Below are 21,076 nucleotides of genomic sequence, written 5' to 3' on the forward strand. Positions count from 1 at the left end.
GATCATTTTATTCTTTCTTAAATAGGGGCCATACCTGCAACTAACTGACAGGATAGTATTCAAAGTACACACTCACAGTACTCTGGAGTGCCATGTGATATACAATGCTAGGATCACTTTCAAGATCTTACACATGTTAGCTATGCTTCCTACCTAGCCACATTCTGGTCCCAAAATAGACATCTTTATACAAAAAAATCATCAAAATTTTGAATGTCTTTATAGGCAATCTTACTATTATTTTTCACAATTTTTCTATGTACATATAGAGACTAGTTACTGCCAGGCAATGAAGAATACCTTTAATTATCAAGATTATTTTAAGGGAGATTTCTGTATGTTTGGAAGTATTTCACTTTACTTCTAAGTATATGTCCTGTTCTTTCATATGTCTGTCATAAGTTAAATTAGGCTTTGCACTAAACTTTTAGGCAAAATTCAATAAATAACTATCTTGTCCTTCCTTTTCTGTCCCTTCCTTATTAATATCAAATGTTTCGTTACAGATTAATGTGTTTTTGTTTCATAACACTTTAGTGAACAGCTGGCCATGTCCTCTTGTCTTTCTCAGACACTCATAACTCAAATGAATACTATGTGTATTCTGTGTCCACAGGTCAGATCAGAATTAGAAAGCCTTTTTTCCTTTTTAGGATTGAAACGCACTTCTCTAAACACTCTAGCTCAGTTGTTTTTACATGTTGCTGAATATTAGGATCTCCCTATGGTATACTGAAAATCAAACCAATACTTGGTTTGATGATTTATTGGAAATCACGAGAATGAGACTCAGTGTATAATAAGTAAAATAATAATAATAAGATCTATAGCGGTAGGGCATTTGCCTTGCACGCAGCCAATATGGCTGACCCGAGTTCGATTCCTCTGCCCCTCTCGGAGAGCCCGGCAAGCTACCGAGAGTATCTCGCTGCATGGCAGAACCTGACAAGCTACCCGTGATGTATTGGATATGCCAAACACAGTAACAACAAGTCTCACGATGGAGACATTCCTGGGCCCGCTCGAGCAAATCGATGAACAACGGGAGGACCGTGACCGTGATAAATACTTCATATGTGACTAAATCAAAAGGGAGATTTCCAATCCACTGAGCTCAGTATGTAATAAAGAACCACAAAATTGCATATATGAAAATGCCAAGTGAAATTTACATGAGGTCCACATAGGAAATTTTTTTCTTCATCATTCCTGGCGTAACTGATAATCAGAACATGACCTAGTCCCTCAAATTAATCTATATTACAACCCCCATCCCAGAAAAACTAAACCACATTTAAATGTGAACAATTTTAATTTATTTAATTGTACTGTAGTTTAGGTAACATGTTATGATAATGTATTTTTAATTACTTTGATGTCAAAATTTGCTGCTATTCACCTCCACGGAAATGGCCAAAACTTTATACAAACATATGATTTTGTTTCACTTCTAGTACATCACTTCTTCCCCTTCCCTCAAGTCTCTCTCCCAAATATTTGGTAATCCCAGTTTTTCAATCAAATACCTAGGGATAAGAAAAGAATATTGACCACATTCATTATTATTTAATATAATTTTGGAAGTTGTCACCACAGCAATCAGATAAGAAAATGAATTCATAGTTATCAAAATTAGAGTATAATAAGTTAAACCATTATTATTTCCAGGTCACTTGACAATGTTGTTGAGGAGTTTTACCATGAAAGTTCTTTGGATTTTATCATAAGCTTTCTCTCCATAAACTGATATGATCACTTGATTTTTATGTTTTATTTTGCTTATAATATGTATTGCATTAACTGAGTTGTATATATTCAGCCACTCCTTGGACTGAATTCTACTGGATCATGATGTATGGTCCTTTTCCTAGACTACTGGATTCTATTCTATTGTTGAGGATTCTTCCATTGATGCTGAAAAGTAATACTGATCTGTACTTTTCTTTTTAAATAATGTACCTATTTTTAATATTAGGATAATATTTGCTCCATAGAAGCTGTTAGGAATAATTTTGTGTCTTCAATATTTTAAAGAGGTTGAGGGACATAAATAATTATTCTTTTTTTGAAGTGATGCTGAACTCATTGTTAAACCTATTTGAATCTGGGATTTTGTTCTTAGGAAGTATTTTAACTAAATATTTCATTATTCTTACTCATGATCCATGTTTTCAGGTGTTCTATAACCTCTTCATTCAGTCTCAGGAGATTGCATATTCTAAAAATGCCTCAATTCCTCCTAAATTCTCTATCATAGTGGCATAAAGCTGAAAATAGTAGCCTCTCATGATATTTCATATTTCTGAGGTATTTTTTATACTTTGTTACTTTTACCTCTAATCTGATCATTTATTCCTCTTGTGGGAGCTCTGAGCATTTCTTCTAATGCAGTACTTCCAACTACTAGTTTATATCTCTTGTTTGCTTGCTTATTTTCTTCCTGTTTAATCTGTACAGCGATGAGAATTAATTATAAAAGTCCTTACTAATACTGCATATCGATATGCCAGACACAGTAACAACAAAGTCTCCAATGGAGGTGTTACTGGGCCCGCTCGAGCAAATCGATGATCAACGGGAGGGCCTTTACTTACTTTACTTACTAATACTGCATTGCCATAAATATTTCTTTTTGATCTATTAGCAGTTGTTTAAGTAGTTGGTTGAATCTTCATTTGATTTCTGGAAAAGTATGCAATGACTGTTTCTATATTTTCTTTAAGATACAATGCTATTTGGTATGAAAATAGTATGTCGATGTCTACCCTTCATAGTTTGCCACCACCATATGTGATTGATTTATAACAATTCACTCTCAATTTGTTTTTATTATCAGAATTCAATAGTGTCTATTAAAGCACCAGAGAGTTGCCTTTTCCTGATATAAACAGCCACTCTATGGTATTTAATGGGAGAATTAAGTCCATTGACACTCAGATAAGTTATGTAAAGAATCTGTGACCACTAATCTGAATATTTTGATTAAGTTTTCCATTCGATATTTGCATTTTATATAAGGACATTCAGTGTCTATAGAAGAACTGTGTTAGATTTAACAAATGCCCTCAGCTCTTAATGTGTGTAGCTATCGCCCTGGCCCATGGTTCTTGCCATTTTGATTATAATGTGTCTTAGGGTTGGTCATAAACATTTATTGGGTGGGAGGCACATCCAGCTGCCCTCAGGTCTTAGGCATGTTTCCTCTTAGGGATCACTTCTGGTGGAATCAGAGGACTATATGGGATGCCTGTAATAGATCCCAGCTCCACAGCATGCAAGGCAAGCACATGACCAACTGTACTCTCTCTAGCCTCACTTGGATTTTTCCTGAATGGCATTACTTATGCTTCTGGGATCAGTATCCTGGTGAGTTCTGAAGTGAGGCGCAGCTCACAGGCCCTGTCATCATGCTGAACTTCCCCTAGAGTAACAAGAGCCCCTTTTAATTTTCCCAGAGGATTGCACTTTCCCTCCTTCAGAACTCACTCGTTGCACTTGTGTAGTAAATCACAGACCCTGCAGTAGGCATCAATGCCCACAAACTCAAAAACTTGTATTAAGCATAACCCTAGTTCTAATTACATATATCTAGGGGAAAAAATCACAAAGGTAGTCATAGTAGTAAAAAACTTCAAAAACAAATTAAAGTTGTAGGAGAGGAAGGGGTAAGGAGACTGAGAGACTTTCTGGAACCTTAATAAAAAACTCTAAGCAGTTAGTAACAAAATTGGGAAAGTTTCAGCTAGGAAATGGGGTGAGGTAAAACTCATATGATTCTTTCAGAGACATCCCTAGTAGAAGGATGAGTATGCTAAATCAGAAATACTCAAGTGCAGACCACAACAAAAGCAGTGGGTAAGAAGTTAAGAACCCCACTAAGCTCATAGAAAAAGAATAGTAGTCTGGAAGACACTCCCAGTACCAGTCAGCTGTATAACCTGTTAGTCAAAGATTTCAGAGATTATATGCTGAAGATGCTTAATGAGCACAAAGAAATGGTGGTGCAGGGCTGTAACAAAAATACATTGGGTAGGGAGTTTGCTTTGCATGCAACTAACAGAGGTTTGATCCTCAGTACACCACTTTATCCTCCAAGCCCATGAGCAGTGATCTCTGACTGCAGAACCAGGACGTGATTCAAAAACCAAAAAGAGAACTGTGTCTGGCATATCGAATACTCTTGGTAGCTTGCCGGGCTCTCCGAGAGGGGCGGAGGAATCGAACTCGGGTCAGCCATGTTGGCCGCTTGTAAGGCGAACGCCCTACCACTGTGCTGAAAAAAAGAAAAATAGTGGTTCAGGTAGTAAATAAAGTAAAAGAAACTACGAGAGGAGAAATAAGAAAACTATAATTAGATGTAACAGAACTTAAAAGTCTACAGAAAAAAATGTCAGTGGAGGGAAACCACAATCTGAAGATGAAATGATGAATTCTCATCATTGAATCTCATTGGATTTATTCAATAAAAATCTTTTAAAAATTAAAAAAGAAAGATAACAGACTCAGATACTGGAAGTGTATAAATCTCACTTAAAAACTACTCCTTGCCCCCCCCATCCAGGTGGGTTGGAGGACCCAAGCGGAGCCCCGCCCCTGACCCCAGACGCGCCGCCCGCCGAGCGAGCCCCGCCGGAGGACAGCGTGGACCCCAGGACCCAGCGCGCATCCAGCTCCGGACCGGCGCGCACAGCAGCCCACGGCCCCCCCCGCATCCAGGTGGGTTGCAGGACCCCAGCGGATCCCCGACCCTGACCCCAGACGCGCTGCCCTCAGAGCGAACCCCGCCGGAGGACAGCGCGGACCCCAGGCACAGTGCGTCCAACTCCGGACCGGCGCGCACAGCAGCCCAACGGACCCCCCCATCCAGGTGGGTTGGAGGACCCCAGCGGAGCCCCGCCCCTGACCCCAGACGCACCGCCCGCCGAGCCCCGCCGGAGGACAGCGCGGATCCCAGGAATCTGGGAGGGAGTGGCCTGGGACTGGCTAGGGGCGTGGCCTCTAAGAAGAGGGCGTGGCCTCCTAAAGTGGGCGTGGCCTGCTTCCGGGCTGCAGGTATATCACTCACTCCAAGCAAGTTGGACCTTCATCCTTTCTTCCTTTTCATCAACTTGTTACCTAATACCAACCAAAATTTCTCACATCTTCTACTACAATTCAACAAAATCCCACTTGCCTACTCCATTTCAAACAGAACAAAAGTTCTGTTTGAAAATAGCTATACAAGCTCAGTAGTAAATAGCAACTCCTCCAAAAGTTTCACTCAATGTTAGTTATAAAACAAAGAATAACGCCTGATTAAGAAGAAGGTCAGACTCACAAAGGTAGAAGAGGCGCATCTAGCAGCAACTAAGCTGAACGGCTCCTGGCAGTGTCTCCTCAGTCAACCAGAACAGTAGCATCGAGTGTGAAGGACCAAACCACACTGGTCACAATGGTAAAGCAATGCAAAAGCCCACCAAACTTTCTTATTCACGAGGCTAGCCCAGAAGACACCAACAGTACTATAGCGTTAGACAACCTCTCTGACAAGGAATTCAGAATGGAGCTACTCAGGATGCTTAGGGAACTAAAAGAAACAATGGAAACCAATGCCAATAAAAGACAAGAGGATTTGAAGGCAGAAATGAGGAAAATGCAATCGGAAATGTCAGACCTGAAAAACCTGGTAGGCGAATTGAAAACCTCAGTGGAAGGCCTCAGCAGCAGAGTAACAGCTGAGAACAGAATCAGTGAGATCGAAGATCAAGTTCAGAGTCTTGTCAGAAAAGAGCAGAAAATGGAAAAGAGACTCACAGTTCGAGAACAGATGGCAAGAGAAGATCGTGATGAAGCCAACAGGGGTAACATAAGAACTATTGGAGTCTCAGAGGGACGGGAAGAAAACCTTGATGAAGAAGAAACTGTCAAAGAAATCATTGCTACAACGTTTAGAGAGCTGAAGAAAACTTGTGACCACATCCAGGAGGCCTGAAGGGTACCGGCTAGAAGAAATCTGAATAAAAATACCCCAAGACACATCCTGATCAAAATGACCAAAACTTTAGACAGAGACAAAATTCTGAAAGCAGCAAGATCCAAGAAAGAAATCTCTTACGAAGGAGCATCCTTAAAATTCACAGCTGATTTTTCTGATGAAACCCTCAGGGCCCGAAAACAGTGGTGGGACATAGTGAAAAAACTCAATGAAATAAATGCTTCTCCAAAAATACTTTACCCAGCAAGACTCTCATTCATAATAGAAGGAACAACACACAGTTTCACAGACAAACAACAGCTCAGGAACTTCATAGGCTCAAAACCTTGGTTACAAGTACAACTAAATGGGCTACTTTAAGGCAAGACAGGCCTCTCAAATACACCAAATTTCAACGGAACAATGGGACAAAATCCCATAACAATAATCTCTCTCAATGTCAATGGGCTAAACGCACCAATTAAAAGACATAGAGTGGCAGGATGTATAGAAAATTGAACCCAACATCCTGCTGCCTGCAAGAAACACATCTCAATAGTCAAAGCAAACACAGACTCAGAGTCAAAGGCTGGAAAACAATCCTACAGGCAAACAGCTCCCAGAAAAAAGCTGGGGTAGCTATCCTAATATCAGACCACATCGAATTCAGAGTGAAGAAGGTCATAAGAGACAGTGAAGGCCATTTCTTATTGATCAAAGGATCTGTACAACAGGAAGAACTTACAATAATATATATGCACCTAATGAGAGACCAGCAAAGTACTTAAAACAATTACTCATAGATTTGAAAAAGACATCAATAGCAACACAATACTAGTGGAAGACTTCAACACCGCTTTGTCACCTCTTGATAGATCAACCAGACTCAAGCTTAGCAAGGACATACTTCATCTGAGGGAAACAATGGAAGAAAGGGACTTAGTAGATATATACAGGACACTTCATCCACAAAAAGCTGAATACACATTCTTCTCAAGCGTACATGGAACATTCTCCAAGATAGACCACATGCTGAGCCACAAAACATGCCTCCATAAAATTAAGAAGATAGAGATTATATCAACAATCTTCTCAGACAATAATGCGCTGAAATTAGAAGTAAATCACACACAAAAACAGAAAACTAAATTAAACACATGGAAATTAAACAGTGCGCTATTAAACAACGAGTGGCTTAGACAGGAAATTAAAGAGGAAATCAAAAGATTCCTAGAAACGAATGCAAATGAGGACACGAGTTATCAAAACTTATGGGACACAGCAAAAGCTGTCTTAAGAGGAAAGTTTATAGCTCTACAAGCATTCCTCAGAAAGGACGAGCGAGCCCACATAAATAAACTAACCTCACAGCTTAAGAACTTGGAGAAGGACCAACAAAAGGAGCAAAACCCTAAAAGGAGGAAGGAAATAAAACTCAGAGCAGAGATTAATGAGATGGAAACCCAAAAAACAATCCGAAAGATCAATGAAACCAAGAGCTGGTTCTTTGAGAAAATTAACAAAATCGATAAGCCCCTAGCAAAACTCACAAAGTAAGGGAGAGAGTAAACCCTAATAAACCTAATCAGAAATGAAAAGGGGGTCATTACAACAGAAACTACAGAAATTCAAAGGATCCTCAGGGAGTACTTGAGAAGCTTTATGCCACAGAATATCAAAACCTTGAGGAAATGGATAAATTCCTAGACTCCTACAGACTCCCAAGGCTGAACCAAGAAGACCTGGAATACCTGAACAGACCTATCACCATCAAGGAAATTGAAATGGTAATAAAAAGTCTCCCCAAGCACAAAAGCCCTTGCCCGGATGGATTCACCAGTGAATTCTTCCAAATATTTAAAGAAGACTTACTCCCAATCCTCTTTAAGCTTTTACATGAAATTGAAATATCAAATACACTTCCGAACAGTTTCTATGAAGCAAATATCACACTGATACCAAAAGCAGACAGAGATAACACAAAGAAAGAGAACTACAGGCCGATATCCCTGATGAACACAGATGCAAAGATCCTCAACAAACTACTAGCAAATAGAATCCAACTACTCATCAAAAAGATCATACACCATGACCAAGTAGGATTCATCCCAGGGATGCAAGGATGGTTTAACATTCGGAAATCAATCATCATAATCCATCATATCAACAAAAGAAAAGATAATAAGCATATGATCATATCAATAGATGCAGAGAAAGCATTTGACAAGATCCAGCACCGCTTTATGATGAAAACCCTAGCCAAAATGGGTATAGAGGGGACTTTCCTCAGCATAGTTAAAGCCATCTACCATAAGCCTACAGCAAGCATCATCCTCAATGGGGAAAAACTGAGAGCCTTCTCTCTAAGATCAGGGATGAGACAAGGATGCCCACTATCTCCACTGCTGTTCATTATAGTACTGGAAGTACTTGCAATAGCGATTAGGCAAGAAAAAGATATGAAGGGCATTCAGGTAGGAAAGGAAGAAATCAAGCTCTCACTATTCGCAGATGATATGATACTATACTTAGAGAACCCAATAACCTCCACCAAAGAACACCTAGAAACAATAGACTTGTATAGTAAAGTTGCAGGCTATAAAATCAATACCCAAAAGTCCATGGCTTTCCTATACGCAAACAGTGAGAGAGAGGAAAGCTATATGAAAAAATCAATCCCATTCACAATTGTGCCCCAGAAAATCAAGTACCTAGGAATCAGCTTAACTAAGGAAGTAAAGGACCTGTAAAAAGAAAACTACAAAACGTTACTTCAGGAAATAAAAGAGGACAGGAGGAAATGGAAAAACATCCCCTGCTCATGGGTCGGGATACTTAACATTGTCAAAATGGCAATACTGCCGAAAGCACTGTACAAATTCAATGCAATTCCTATAAGGATACCCATGACATTCTTCAAAGAAATGGAGCAAACACTCCTGAGATTTATATGGAACAATAAACCCCTGGGAATAGCTAAAGCAATTCTTGGGAAAAAGAAAATGGGAGGAATCAACCTCCCGAACTTCAAACTGTACTACAAAGCGGTAATAATCAAAACAGCATGGTACTGGAACAAAAGCAGAACTGCAGACCAATGGAACAGAGATGAATACACTGACATCTCCCCTCAATCATATGATCATCTAATCTTTGATAAAGGTGCAAGTAGTGTGAAGTGGAGTAAGAAAAGCCTCTTTAACAAATTGTGCTGGCATCACTGGACGGCTACATGCAAAAAAATGGGCTCAGAACTCTGCCTAACACCATGTACAAAGGTAAGATCAAAATGGATTAAAGACCTCAACATCAGACCAGAAACCATAAGATATATTGAAGACAAAGTTGGCAAAACCCTCCATGGCATTGAGGCTAATGGTATTTTCAAAGATGACACACCACTGGCTGAGCAAGTGAAAACAGAGATAGATAAATGGGACTATCTTAAACTAAGAAGCTTCTGTACCTCCAAAGAAACAGTGACCAAAATACAAAGACAGTCTACAGAATGGGAAAGAATATTCGCCGAATACACATCTGACAAGGGGTTGATATCAAGGATATACAAAATACTGGTTGAACTCCACAAGAAGAAAACATCCAACCCCATCCAAAAATGGGGCAATGAAATGAACAGAAACTTTCTCAAAGAAGAAATCCGAATGGCAAAAAAGCACATGAGAAAATGCTCTACATCATTAATCATCAGGGAGATGCAGATCAAAACCACAATGAGATACCATCTCACACCTCAGAGACTGGCCCACATTCAAAAGAACAAAATAAACCGATGCTGGCGTGGATGTGGCGAGAAAGGGACACTCCTTCACTGTTGGTGGGAATGTCCACTGGTTCAGCCCTTCTGGAAAACAGTATGGACAATTCTCAAAAAATTAGAAATTGAGCTCCCATTTGACCCAGCAATACCACTCCTGGGAATATATCCCAGAGAGGCAAAAATGTATAGTCGAAGTGACATCTGCACTTGTTTGTTCATTGCAGCACTCTTTACAATAGCCAGAAACTGGAAGAAACCTGAATGCCCAAGAACAGATGACTGGTTAAAGAAACTTTGGTACATCTACACAATGGAGTACTATGTAGCTGTTAGAAAAGATGAAGTCATGAAATTTGCATACAAGTGGTACAATATGGAAAGTATCATGCTAAGCGAAATGAGTCAGAAAGAGAGGGATAGACATAGAAAGATTGCATTCATCTGGAGGATATAAAGTAACAAAATATGAGATTAATACCCAAGAATAGCTGAGATCAGCACCACGAGAATTACTCCATAACTTAGAGGCCAGCCGGGTATCTTAGAGGAAAGGGCAGTTCAGATAGAGAATGGAGCACCAAATAAAGGATGTTTGGAGGATCCTCCCAGGAGGGGTGATGCATGTCGAAAGTAGACTATGGACTGAACATGTTTGCCACTCAATGCCTCTTTTGCAGACCACAACACCCAAAAGGAGAGAGAGAACACAGGGGATTGCCCTGCCATAGAGACAGGGGGGATGGGGTGATGGGGGTGGGAGGGATAAAAGAAAAAAAAAGAAAAAAGAAAGAACAAAAGCAACCGTTGCTGGCACGGATGTGGCGAGAAAGGGACACTCCTTAACTGTTGGTGGGAATGCCGAGTGGTTCAGCCCTTTTGGAAAACAGTATGGACGTTCCTCGAAAAATTAGAAATTGAGCTCACATTTGACCCAGCGATACCACTCCTGGGAATATATCCCAGAGAGGCAAAAATGTGTAGCCGAAGTGACATCTGCACTTGTTTGTTCATTGCAGCACTCTTTACAATAGCCAGAAACTGGAAGAGACCTGAGTGCCCAAGAACAGATGACTGGTTAAAGAAACTTTGGTACATCTACACAATGGAGTACTATGTAGCTCTTAGAAAAGATGAAGTCATGAACTTTACATACAAGTGGTACAATATGGAAAGTATCATGCTAAGCGAAATGAGTCAGAAGAGAGGGATAGACATAGAAAGATTGCATTCATCTGGGGGATATAAAGTAACAAAATATGAGATTAATACCCAAGAATAGCTGAGATCAACACCAGGAGAATTACTCCATAACTTAGAGGCCAGCCGGATATTCTAGGGGAAAGGACAATTCAGATAGAAAGGGGTACACTAAGTGGAGGGTGTTTGGAGGATCCTCCCAGGAGGGGAAATGCAGGTTGAAAGTAGACTGGACTGAACATGTTCGCCACTCAATGCCTCTTTTGCTGATCACAACACCCAAAAGGAGAGAGAGAACAAAGGGAATGCCCTACCACAGTAGCAGGGGGGGGATGGGGGGATGGGGGAATGGGGGGGGAGGGATATTATCCCGGTGGTGGAAAATGGGCACTGGTGGAGGGATGGGTATTTGATCGTGGTATGACCGAGATCCAAGCACAAAAATTTGTAAATCTACAACTGTACCTCATGGTGTTTCACTAATAATTAAAAAAAAAACTACTCCTTGGTATATGTAAAAGTGTGTGACTGTATATATGTGTCTAGATGTGCGTTTTCTCATGAGCTATTCTATTCTACAACAATTATATAGTTATTCTATAATTATATTTCTATTTTGTAATGTTTATAATTATATTTTATATACTTATAATTAGTAGTTATTCTATAATTATATACTTATACTATAGTTATTCTGTATTCTTTGGCATATGTAAAAGTGTGTATGTAGTGTATGTATATGTGTGTCTAGATGTATGTGTACTCATGAGTTATCTTCAGTCACATAGGCCAGTCCAGTGATCAAAGAAAGATAATGGCTTGATAATGAAGCAAAATGTTAAACTAAAATAATTGTAAAAACAGATAAAATGATTGAACTTCAAGATAAGTTGCAGGAAACCTATAAAAAAAACAACAGAATATGGGAAAATTCTCCAAGTAAATAAATAGCACACAAGTGAACCATGTGCTAAGTTCAAGGGAATCATGGGCATTCCCAAGGAAGAGGAAGGTGACAGGTTACATTGATTAGTCACATTCAAAGTGATATAGCACTAACTAACATACTTTGTGTAAAATAATTCATCACATTTTCCCCATGATATCAAGTGAAGTGGTTCATGAAAAATGTTCCCCTTTTATCCTTTAAATTTTTGTTTTAGTGTTCTTCTATTCAAAATGATTACTACAGAAAGCTATCTTTATCAGGCCATTAACTCACCCAGCCCCTCTGTCTCCTACCAATAGCCACTTTATTAATTAATATTTGTTTACACCTTATTTCAGTTGAGATACTCACCCATTCTCTCTGAATGGTGATCTACTTGAGAGGGAGAGCTGGACTCACTGCTGCTGGATTGTGAGTATGTCTGACTCACAGGGTACTGAACTTCTTCCAAAGAATGATCAAGAGAAGGACTCTCAGCCATCTGCTCCTCACAGGAAAAGAGACACAAAAGGAAATCTCAACTATGAATCAATATTTTCATGTTATCCAAGTACATAATACTTGGAATGCTAAGCTCTGATTTACACTAAAAGCAAAAACATTTAAAATAAGTGATTTCAACGTAATTTATCCAATTATGTTTATCTCTTTTGAATCACTGTATGGAATAAACAGGGAGAGGATAGCACTTATGTTAAGCAAACGTAGAGCTATACGGTAATATATTTGTATTGTGTCAAAGAGAGGTTATATACAGTCATAATAAAACTTAAAATATAGTTATTCATAAACTAAATGTTTTGGAAAAGAAATTACATAACTTGTCCTTGCCCACTCTGGATAATGCACTGCACTGCACTGCACTGTCCTCCCGTTGTTCATTGACTTTGCTCAAGCAGGCCTAGTAACATTATGAGACTTGTTACTGTGTTTGGCATATTGAATATGTCACGGGTAACTGAAAATTCATTCTCAATTTCAAAACAATTGAAATAACATCTACAGACAAAAAATACAAATAATAGGAAATGTATAATGCTATATGAAGAGATCTCGAAAGTTGCTTTAATTTGGCACCTGTCAAATATTAGCACATATAATTAATTCATGGACTTCATTGTCTTTGTCAACACATTCACTGAAAAATAAACTTACTGAAAACATTAGTTAGAGTGACAGCAACATTGCTAACTAAGATTTTGCACTTTCCAAATTAGTTGGAGTTTAACAAAGTAACAAAATAGAAGACTAACACCCAAGAGTGGCCCAGATTAGTACCAGGAGTTTTGCTCCATGGCTTGTAGGCTTTAGGGGAAAAGGTAGCTCAGCTAGAGAAAGGAGCACCAAATAAAGCATGTTGGGAGGATCCTCCCAGGATGGGAGAAGCATGCTGAAAGTAGACTACAGACCAAACATGGTTGCCACTCAATGCCTCTTTTGCAAACCACAACACCCAAAAGGAGAGAACAAAAGGGAATACCCTGCCACAGAGGCAGGGTGGGATGGAGGCATGGGGAGTGGAGGGATACTGGGACCCGTGGTGGTGGAAAATGGGCACTGGTGGAGGAATGGGTGTTTGATCATTGTATAATGGAAACCCAAACACAAAAATTTGTAAATCTACAACTGTACCTCATGGTGTTTAAGGTAAAGGTAAAGGTAAAGGCCCTCCCGTTGATCGTCGATTTGCTCGAGCGGGCCCAGTAACGTCTCCATTGGAGACTTTGTTGTTACTGTGTCTGGCATATCGAATACTCTCGGTAGCTTGCCGGGCTCTCTGAGAGGGGCGGAGGAATCGAACTCGGGTCAGCCATGTTGGCCGCTTGTAAGGCGAACGCCCTACCCGCTGTGCTATCGCTCCAGCCCTGGTGTTTCACTAACAAAAATTTAAAAAAAAAGATAAATGATGGAGAATGGGCACTGGTGAAGGGATGGATACTGGATCATTGTATAACTGAAACCCAAACACAAACATTTGTAAGTCTACAGCTGTACCTCATAGGGTTTCACTAATAAAAATTGAAAAAAAGAATAAAAAGAAATAAAAGAATTTAAAAAACAAATTAGTTGGAGTTTAGTTCATTGTAATATATTTTCTAAAGTTTCAATATTTTCTTTTTTTTCCCCAGTCACTCTCCCTACTCCAATCTACTTCCTTAGACACTTAACAAATTTACTTTATATTGATTGCTCCAACAAACTTGAAGAAATGGCAAATAGAATGATCAGAAAATACATCAGTACATGAAAATTAAAACTATTTAATACAATATAATTAAATTCCTTCTCTCATTTACATAAGTTTTCAACGCTGGAATCCATGAATATTGCATTAAATTTTATTTTATACTTGAATCTCATTATGTAATATCACACCTTACCAGTGATTAATTTAAATTTTTTAAAATTCTGTGATGATAAATTTTTTTAATATTTAAAAAAATTTTTTTATTACTGAAACACCATGAGGTACAGTTGTAGATTTACAATTTTTTGTGCTTGGGTTTGGATTATACAATGATCAGATACCCATCCCTCCACCAGTGCCCATTTTCCACCACCATGGATAATATCCCCCCCACCCCCATCCCCCCATCCCCCCCTGCCTCTGTGGCAGGGCAATCCCCTGTGTTCTCTCTCTCCTTTTGGGTGTTGTGGTCTGCAAAAGAGGCATTGAGTGGCAAATATGTTCAATCCATAGTCTACTTTCGACATGCATCTCCCCTCCTGGGAGGATCCTCCAAACACCCTTTATTTGGTGTTCCCTTCTCTATCTGAGCTGCCCTTTCCTCTAGAATGCCTGACTGGCCACTAAGCTATGGAGTAATTCTCCTGGTGCTGATCTCAGCTATTCTTGGGTATTAGTCTCATATTTTGTTACTTTATATCTCCCAGATGAATGCAATGTTTCTATGTCTATCCCTCTCTTTCTGACTCATTTCGCTTAGCATGATACTTTCCATGTTGTACCACTTTTATGTAAATTTCATGACTTCATCTTTTCTAAGAGCTACATAGTATTCCATTGTGTAGATGTACCAAACTTTCTTTAACCAGTCATCTGTTCTTGGGCATTCAGGTTTCTTCCAGTTTCTGGCTATTGTAAAGAGTGCTGCAATGAACAAACAAGTGCAGATGTCGCTTCGACTATACATTTTTGCCTCTCTGGGATATATTCCCAGGAGTGGTATTGCTGAGTCAAATGGGAACTAAATTTCTAATTTTTTGAGAATCGTCATACTGTTTTCCAGAAGGGCTGAACCAGTCGACATTCCCACCAACAGTGAAGGAGTGTCCCTTTCTCGCCACATCCACGCCAGCATCGGTTTATTTTGTTCTTTTGAATGTGGGCCAGTCTCTGAGGTGTGAGATGGTATCTCATTGTGGTTTTGATCTGCATCTCCCTGATGATTAATGATGTAGAGCATTTTCTCATGTGCTTTTTTGCCATTCGGATTTCTTCTTTGAGAAAGTTTCTGTTCATTTCATTGCCCCATTTTTGAATGGGGTTGGATGTTTTCTTCTTGTGGAGTTTAACCAGTATTTTGTATATCCTGGATATCAACCCGTTGTCAAATGTGTATTCGGCGAATATCCTTTCCCATTATGTAGACTGCCTTTGTATTTTGGCCAATGTTTCTTTGAAGGTGCAGAAGCTTCTTAGTTTAAGATAGTCCCATTTATCTATCTCTGTTTTTACTTGCTCAGTCAGTGGCGTGGCATCTTTGAAGATACTATTAGCTTCAATGTCATGGAGGGTTTTGCCAACTTTGTCTTCAATGTACCTTACGGTTTCTGGTCTTATGTTGAGGTCTTTAATCCATTTTGATCTTACTTTTGTACATGGTGTTAAGCAGAGTTCTGAGCCTATTTTTTTGCATGTAGCCGTTCAGTGATGCCAGCACAATTTGTTAAAGAGGCTTTTCTTACTCCACTTCACACTACTTGCACCTTTATCTAAGATTAGATGATCATATGATTGAGGGGAGATGTCAGTGTATTCAACTCTGTTCCATTGGTCTGCAGTTCTGCCTTTGTGCAAGTACCATGCTGTTTTAATTATTACTGCTTTGTAGTACAGTTTGAAGTTCAGGAGGTTGATTCTTCCCATTTTCTTTTTCCCAAGAATTGCTTTAGCTATTCATGGGGGCTTATTGTTCCTTATAAATTTCAGGAGTGTTTGTTCCATTTCTTTGAAGAATGTCATGGGTATACTTATAGGGATTGCATTGAATTTATACAATGATTTCGGTAGTATTGCCATTTTGACAATGTTAAGTCTCCCGACCCATGAGCAGGGGATATATTTCCATTTCCTCATATCCTCTTTTATTTCCTGAAGTAGCGTTTTGTAGTTTTCTTTGTACAGGTCCTTTACTTCCTTAGTTAAGCTGATTCCTAGGTACTTGATTTTCTGGGGCACAATTGTGAACGGGATTGTTTTTTTCATGTTGCTTTCTTCTCTCTCACTGTTTGCATATAGGAAAGCCATGGACATTTGGGTATTGATTTTAAAGCCTGCAACTTTTCTATATGAGTCTATTGTTTCTAGGAGTTTTTTGGTGGAGGTTATTGGGTTCTCTAAGTATAGTATCATATCATCTGCGAATAGTGAGAGCTTGATTTCTTCCTTTCCTACCTGAATGCCCTTAATATCTTTTTCTTGCCTAATCGCTATTGCAAGTACTTCCAGTACTATATTGAACAGCAGTGGAGATAGTGGGCATCCTTGTCTCGTCCCTGATCTTAGAGGGAAGTCTCTCAGTTTTTCTCCATTGAGGATGATGCTTGCTGTAGGCTTGTGGTAGATGGCTTTAATTATGTTGAGGAAGGTCCCCTCTATACCCATTCTGGCTAGGGTTTCCATCATAAAGGGGTGCTGGATCTTGTCAAATGCTTTCTCTGCATCTATTGATGTAATCATATGCTTTTTATCTTTTCTTTTGTTGATATGATGGATTATGATGATTGATTTCGAATGTTGAACCGTCCTTGCATCCCTGGGATGAATCCTACTTGGTCATGGTGTATGATCTGATGAGTAGTTGGATTCTATTTTCTGGTAGTTTGTTGAGGATCTTTGCATCTGTGTTCATCAGGGAAATCGGTCTGTAATTCTCTTTCTTTGTGGTATCTCTGTCTGCTTTTGGTATCAGTGTGATATTTGCTTCGTAGAAACTGTTCGGAAGTGTTTTTGATATTTCAATTTCGTGGAAAAGCTTAAAGAACATTGGGAGTAAGTCCTCTTTGAAGATTTGGAAGAATTCACTAGTGAATCCATCCGAGGCAGGATTTTTGTGCTTGGGGAGACTTTTTATTACCATTTCAATTTACCTTGATAGTGATAGGTCTGTTCAGGTATTCCAGGTCTTCTTGGTTCAGCTTTGGGAGTCTGTAGGAGTCTAGGAATTTATCCATTTCCTCAAGGTTTTGATGTTCTGTGGCATAAAGCTTCTCAAAGTACTCCCTGAGGATCCTTTGAATTTCTGTAGTTTCTGTTGTAATGACCCCTTTTTCATTTCTGATTCGGTTTCTTAAGGTTTTCTCTCTCCCTTTCTCTGTGAGTTTTGCTAGAGACTTATCAATCTGGTTAATTTTCTCGAAGAACCAGCTCTTGGTTTCATTGATCTTTCGGATTGTTTTTGGGTTTCCATCTCGTTAATCTCTGCTCTGAGTTTTATTATTTCCTTCCTCCTGTTAGGGTTGTGCTCCTTTTGTTGGTCCTTCTCCAAGATCTTAAGCTGTGAGGTTAGGTTACTTATGTGTTCTAGCTCCTCCTTCCTGAGGAATGCTTGTAGAGCTATGAACTTTCCTCTTAACACAGCTTTTGCTGTGTCCCATAAGTTTTGGTAACTCGTGCCCTCATTTGCATTCGTTTCTAGGAATCTTTTGATTTCCTCTTTGATTTCCTGTCTAAGCCACTCTTTGTTCAATAGAGCACTGTTTAATTTCCAGGTGTTTGATTTAGTTTTCTGTTTTTGTGTGTGATTTACTTCTAATTTCAGCGCATTATGGTCTGAGAAGATTGTTGATACAATCTCTATCTTCTTAATTTTATGGAGGCATGTTTGTGGCTCAGCATGTGGTCTATCTTGGAGAATGTTCCATGTATGCCTGAGAAGAATGTGTATTCAGCTATTTGAGGATGAAGTGTCCTGTATATATCTACTAAGTCCCTTTCTTCCATTGTTTCCCTCAGATGAAGTATGTCCTTGCTAAGCTTGAGTCTGGTTGATCTATCAAGCGGTGACAAAGCGGTGTTGAAGTCTCCCACTAGTATTGTGTTGCTATTTATGTCTTTTTCCAAATCTATGAGTAATTGTTTTAAGTACTTTGCTGGTCTCTCATTAGGTGCATATACATTTATTATTGCAAGTTCTACCTGTGGTTCAGATCCTTTGATCAATAAGAAATGGCTTTCACTGTCTCTTATGACCTTCCTCACTCTGAAATCGATGTGGTCTGATATTAGGATGGCTACCCCAGCTTTTTTTATGGGAGCTGTTTGCCTGTAGGATTGTTTTCCAGCCTTTCACTCTGAGTCTGTGTTTGCTTTGACTATTGAGATGTGTTTCTTGCAGGCAGCAGAATGTTGGTTTCAATTTTCTATACATCCTGCCACTCTATGTCTTTTAATTGGTGCGTTTAGCCCATTGACATTGAGAGAGATTATTGTTATGGGATTTTGTCCCATTGTTCTGTTGAAATTTGGTGTATTCGAGGGGCCTTTCTTGCCTTAAAGTAGCCCATTTAGTTGTTCTTGTAACCACGGTTTTGAGTCTCTGAAGTTCCTGAGCTGTTGTTTGTCTGTGAAACTGTGTGTTGTTCCTTCTATTATGAATGAGAGTCTCGCTGGGTAAAGTATTTTTGGGGAGGCATTTATTTCATTGAGTTTTTTCACTATGTCCCACCACTGCTTTCGGACCATGAGGGTTTCATCAGAAAAATCAGCTGTGAATTTTAAGGATGCTCCTTTGTAAGAGATTTCTTTCTTCGATCTTGCTGCTTTCAGAATTTTGTCTCTGTCTAAGGTTTTGGTCATTTTGATCAGAATGTGTCTTGGGGTATTTTTATTCGGATTTCTTCTAGCTGGTACCCTTCGTGCCTCCTGAATGTCGTCACAAGTTTTCTTCAGCTCTGGAAACGTTGTAGCAATGCTGTCTTTGACAGTTTCTTCTTCATCAAGGTTTTCTTCCTGTACCTCTGAGACTCCAATAATTCTAATGTTACCCCTCTTGGCTTCATCACGATCTTCTCTTGCCATCTGTTCCCAAATTGTGAGTCTCTTTTCCATTTTCTGCTCTTTTCTGGAGAGTCTCTGAACTTGATCTTCGATCTCACTGATTCTGTTCTCAGCAGCTCTTACTCTGCTGCTGAGGCCTTCCACTGAGTTTTCAATTCTCCTACGAGATTTTTCAGGTCTGACATTTCCGATTGCATTTTCCTCATTTCTGCCTTCAAATCCTCTTGTCTTCTATTGGCATTGGTTTCCATTGTTTCTTTTAGTTCCCTAAGCATCCTAAGTAGCTCTCTTCTGAATTGTTTGTCAGAGAGGTTGTCTAACACTACAGTACTGTTGGTGTCATCTGGGCTAGACTCTTCAATAAGAAAGTTTGGTGGGCTTTTGCATTGCTTTACCATTGTGAAAAGTGTGGTTTAGTCCTTCACGTTCACTGTTACTATTCTGCTTGATATGCAGTGTGAGTTAAGATAGGCTTATGAGTTATTGGCTACTGTGTTTGTAGTGACTGAGCTAAACTAGGGAAGTTTCCATCTAAGAAGGTAGCTTATGGTTCCCTTGGCATATGTTGTGGGAAAATATTTCACGGCCGCGTTAGCAGCCGCGGCTCCGGAAATAGTCCCTGGCACTGAGCGAGGAGTCGGGAACGTCTATGGTTGGAATGAGGAGCTGTTCAGCTTTGTTGCCCAGAGCTGGGCCTCCGTGCCTGTCCCGCACAGATCAGGGGAGAAAACCGACTTTCTAGGAGATGGAGCTAGCTGTGCATTCAATATTTTCTTTAAATTCTGATTGAGAGGAATCTAGTCATTTAAACTATATTAGACGAATCCAAGACTTTATATTGATTAAGAATATTGTGGGTTAAAAAATAATAAATAGTTCTGAAATTTATTATTGGCTACTAGATAGATGAGATTCATTTTATTTTTCTTACAGAATAGAAAATTTATTTTTAAGAAAGTAAAATTAAGACATTGCACAATTTGATCAATACATAACTTCAGAAGCTCTCCATGTTTACATGAATAAATAAAAGACACTTAGCCAAACAGAAGGAATAATTGAATCATATAGTGATAGTTTGAAAAACAGAGAGTTTTTTCTTTCTTTTTTTATTTTTGGGCCACACTCGGCTCTACTTAGGGCATGCTCCTCGTTCTGTGTTCAGGCATCACTCCTGGGAGGCTCATGGGACTATGTGAAATGCCGGAGATAGAACCAGGATCAATAACCTGAAAACCAACTGCCTTTCTTGCAGAACTACCCTCTGACCATAAGTACAAAAATTTTCTAAAAACCTACAGATTTCTCCCGCTATAGGGCAGAGGTAAATATTTGACATTTTAATGCTATGTACTACATTAATGAAAAAACAGTATTTTAGTTTATATATTAATTTACTTAAAATTTTAGTTTAGGTTATCTGTTTAAAATGCATTTGATATTTATGGTCTTGGTATACACTGTTACATCATCTAACCATCATCAAATTGTCCAAGACTTCTCTACCTATGCCTATCTTTTAACTACAGTCCACCTACTTCCAATTACACCCCAGTAACCAACATTTGTTATCAATTGATATAGTCTCTACCTTTGTTCTTTATTTACTCCATCTATATGGATTATTGTGTAAGATAGAAGATAGATAGATGTAAACTAATATACTCTTGGTACCCACTAGGTACCAAACAATTTATTAATTGTGTTAACAAGATTTGTCTAATTTATTTCTATGCTACACTTTGCACGTGGCTGACATGGACGACCCAAGTTTGATTCCTCCGCCCCTCTCAGAGAGCCCAGCAAGCATCTCACCTGCACAGGAAAGCCTGGAAAGCTACCCATAATGTATTCGATATGCCAAACACAGTAACAAATCTCACAATGCTACTGGGCCTGCTCGAGCAAATCAATGTACAACAGGAGGACAGGGACAGTAACAGTGACAGTAACACC

At 39.2% G+C, this 21,076-nt stretch overlaps 1 protein-coding gene across 1 annotated transcript in view; it reads right to left on the reverse strand.

The window, feature by feature from the left end:
- The window catches only part of DACH2 (dachshund family transcription factor 2), a 443,417-nt gene that overhangs the window by 110,388 nt on the left and 311,953 nt on the right, over positions 1-21,076 (reverse strand). The window contains exon 5 of the mRNA XM_056124136.1: positions 12,229-12,364. Coding sequence (XP_055980111.1) covers positions 12,229-12,364 — 136 coding nt within the window. The remainder of the gene's footprint in view (positions 1-12,228; positions 12,365-21,076) is intronic.

Source organism: Sorex fumeus, unplaced genomic scaffold, assembly GCF_029834395.1.
Source record: "Sorex fumeus unplaced genomic scaffold, SorFum_2.1 ptg000050l, whole genome shotgun sequence".
Taxonomy (NCBI): Eukaryota; Metazoa; Chordata; class Mammalia; order Eulipotyphla; family Soricidae; genus Sorex; species Sorex fumeus.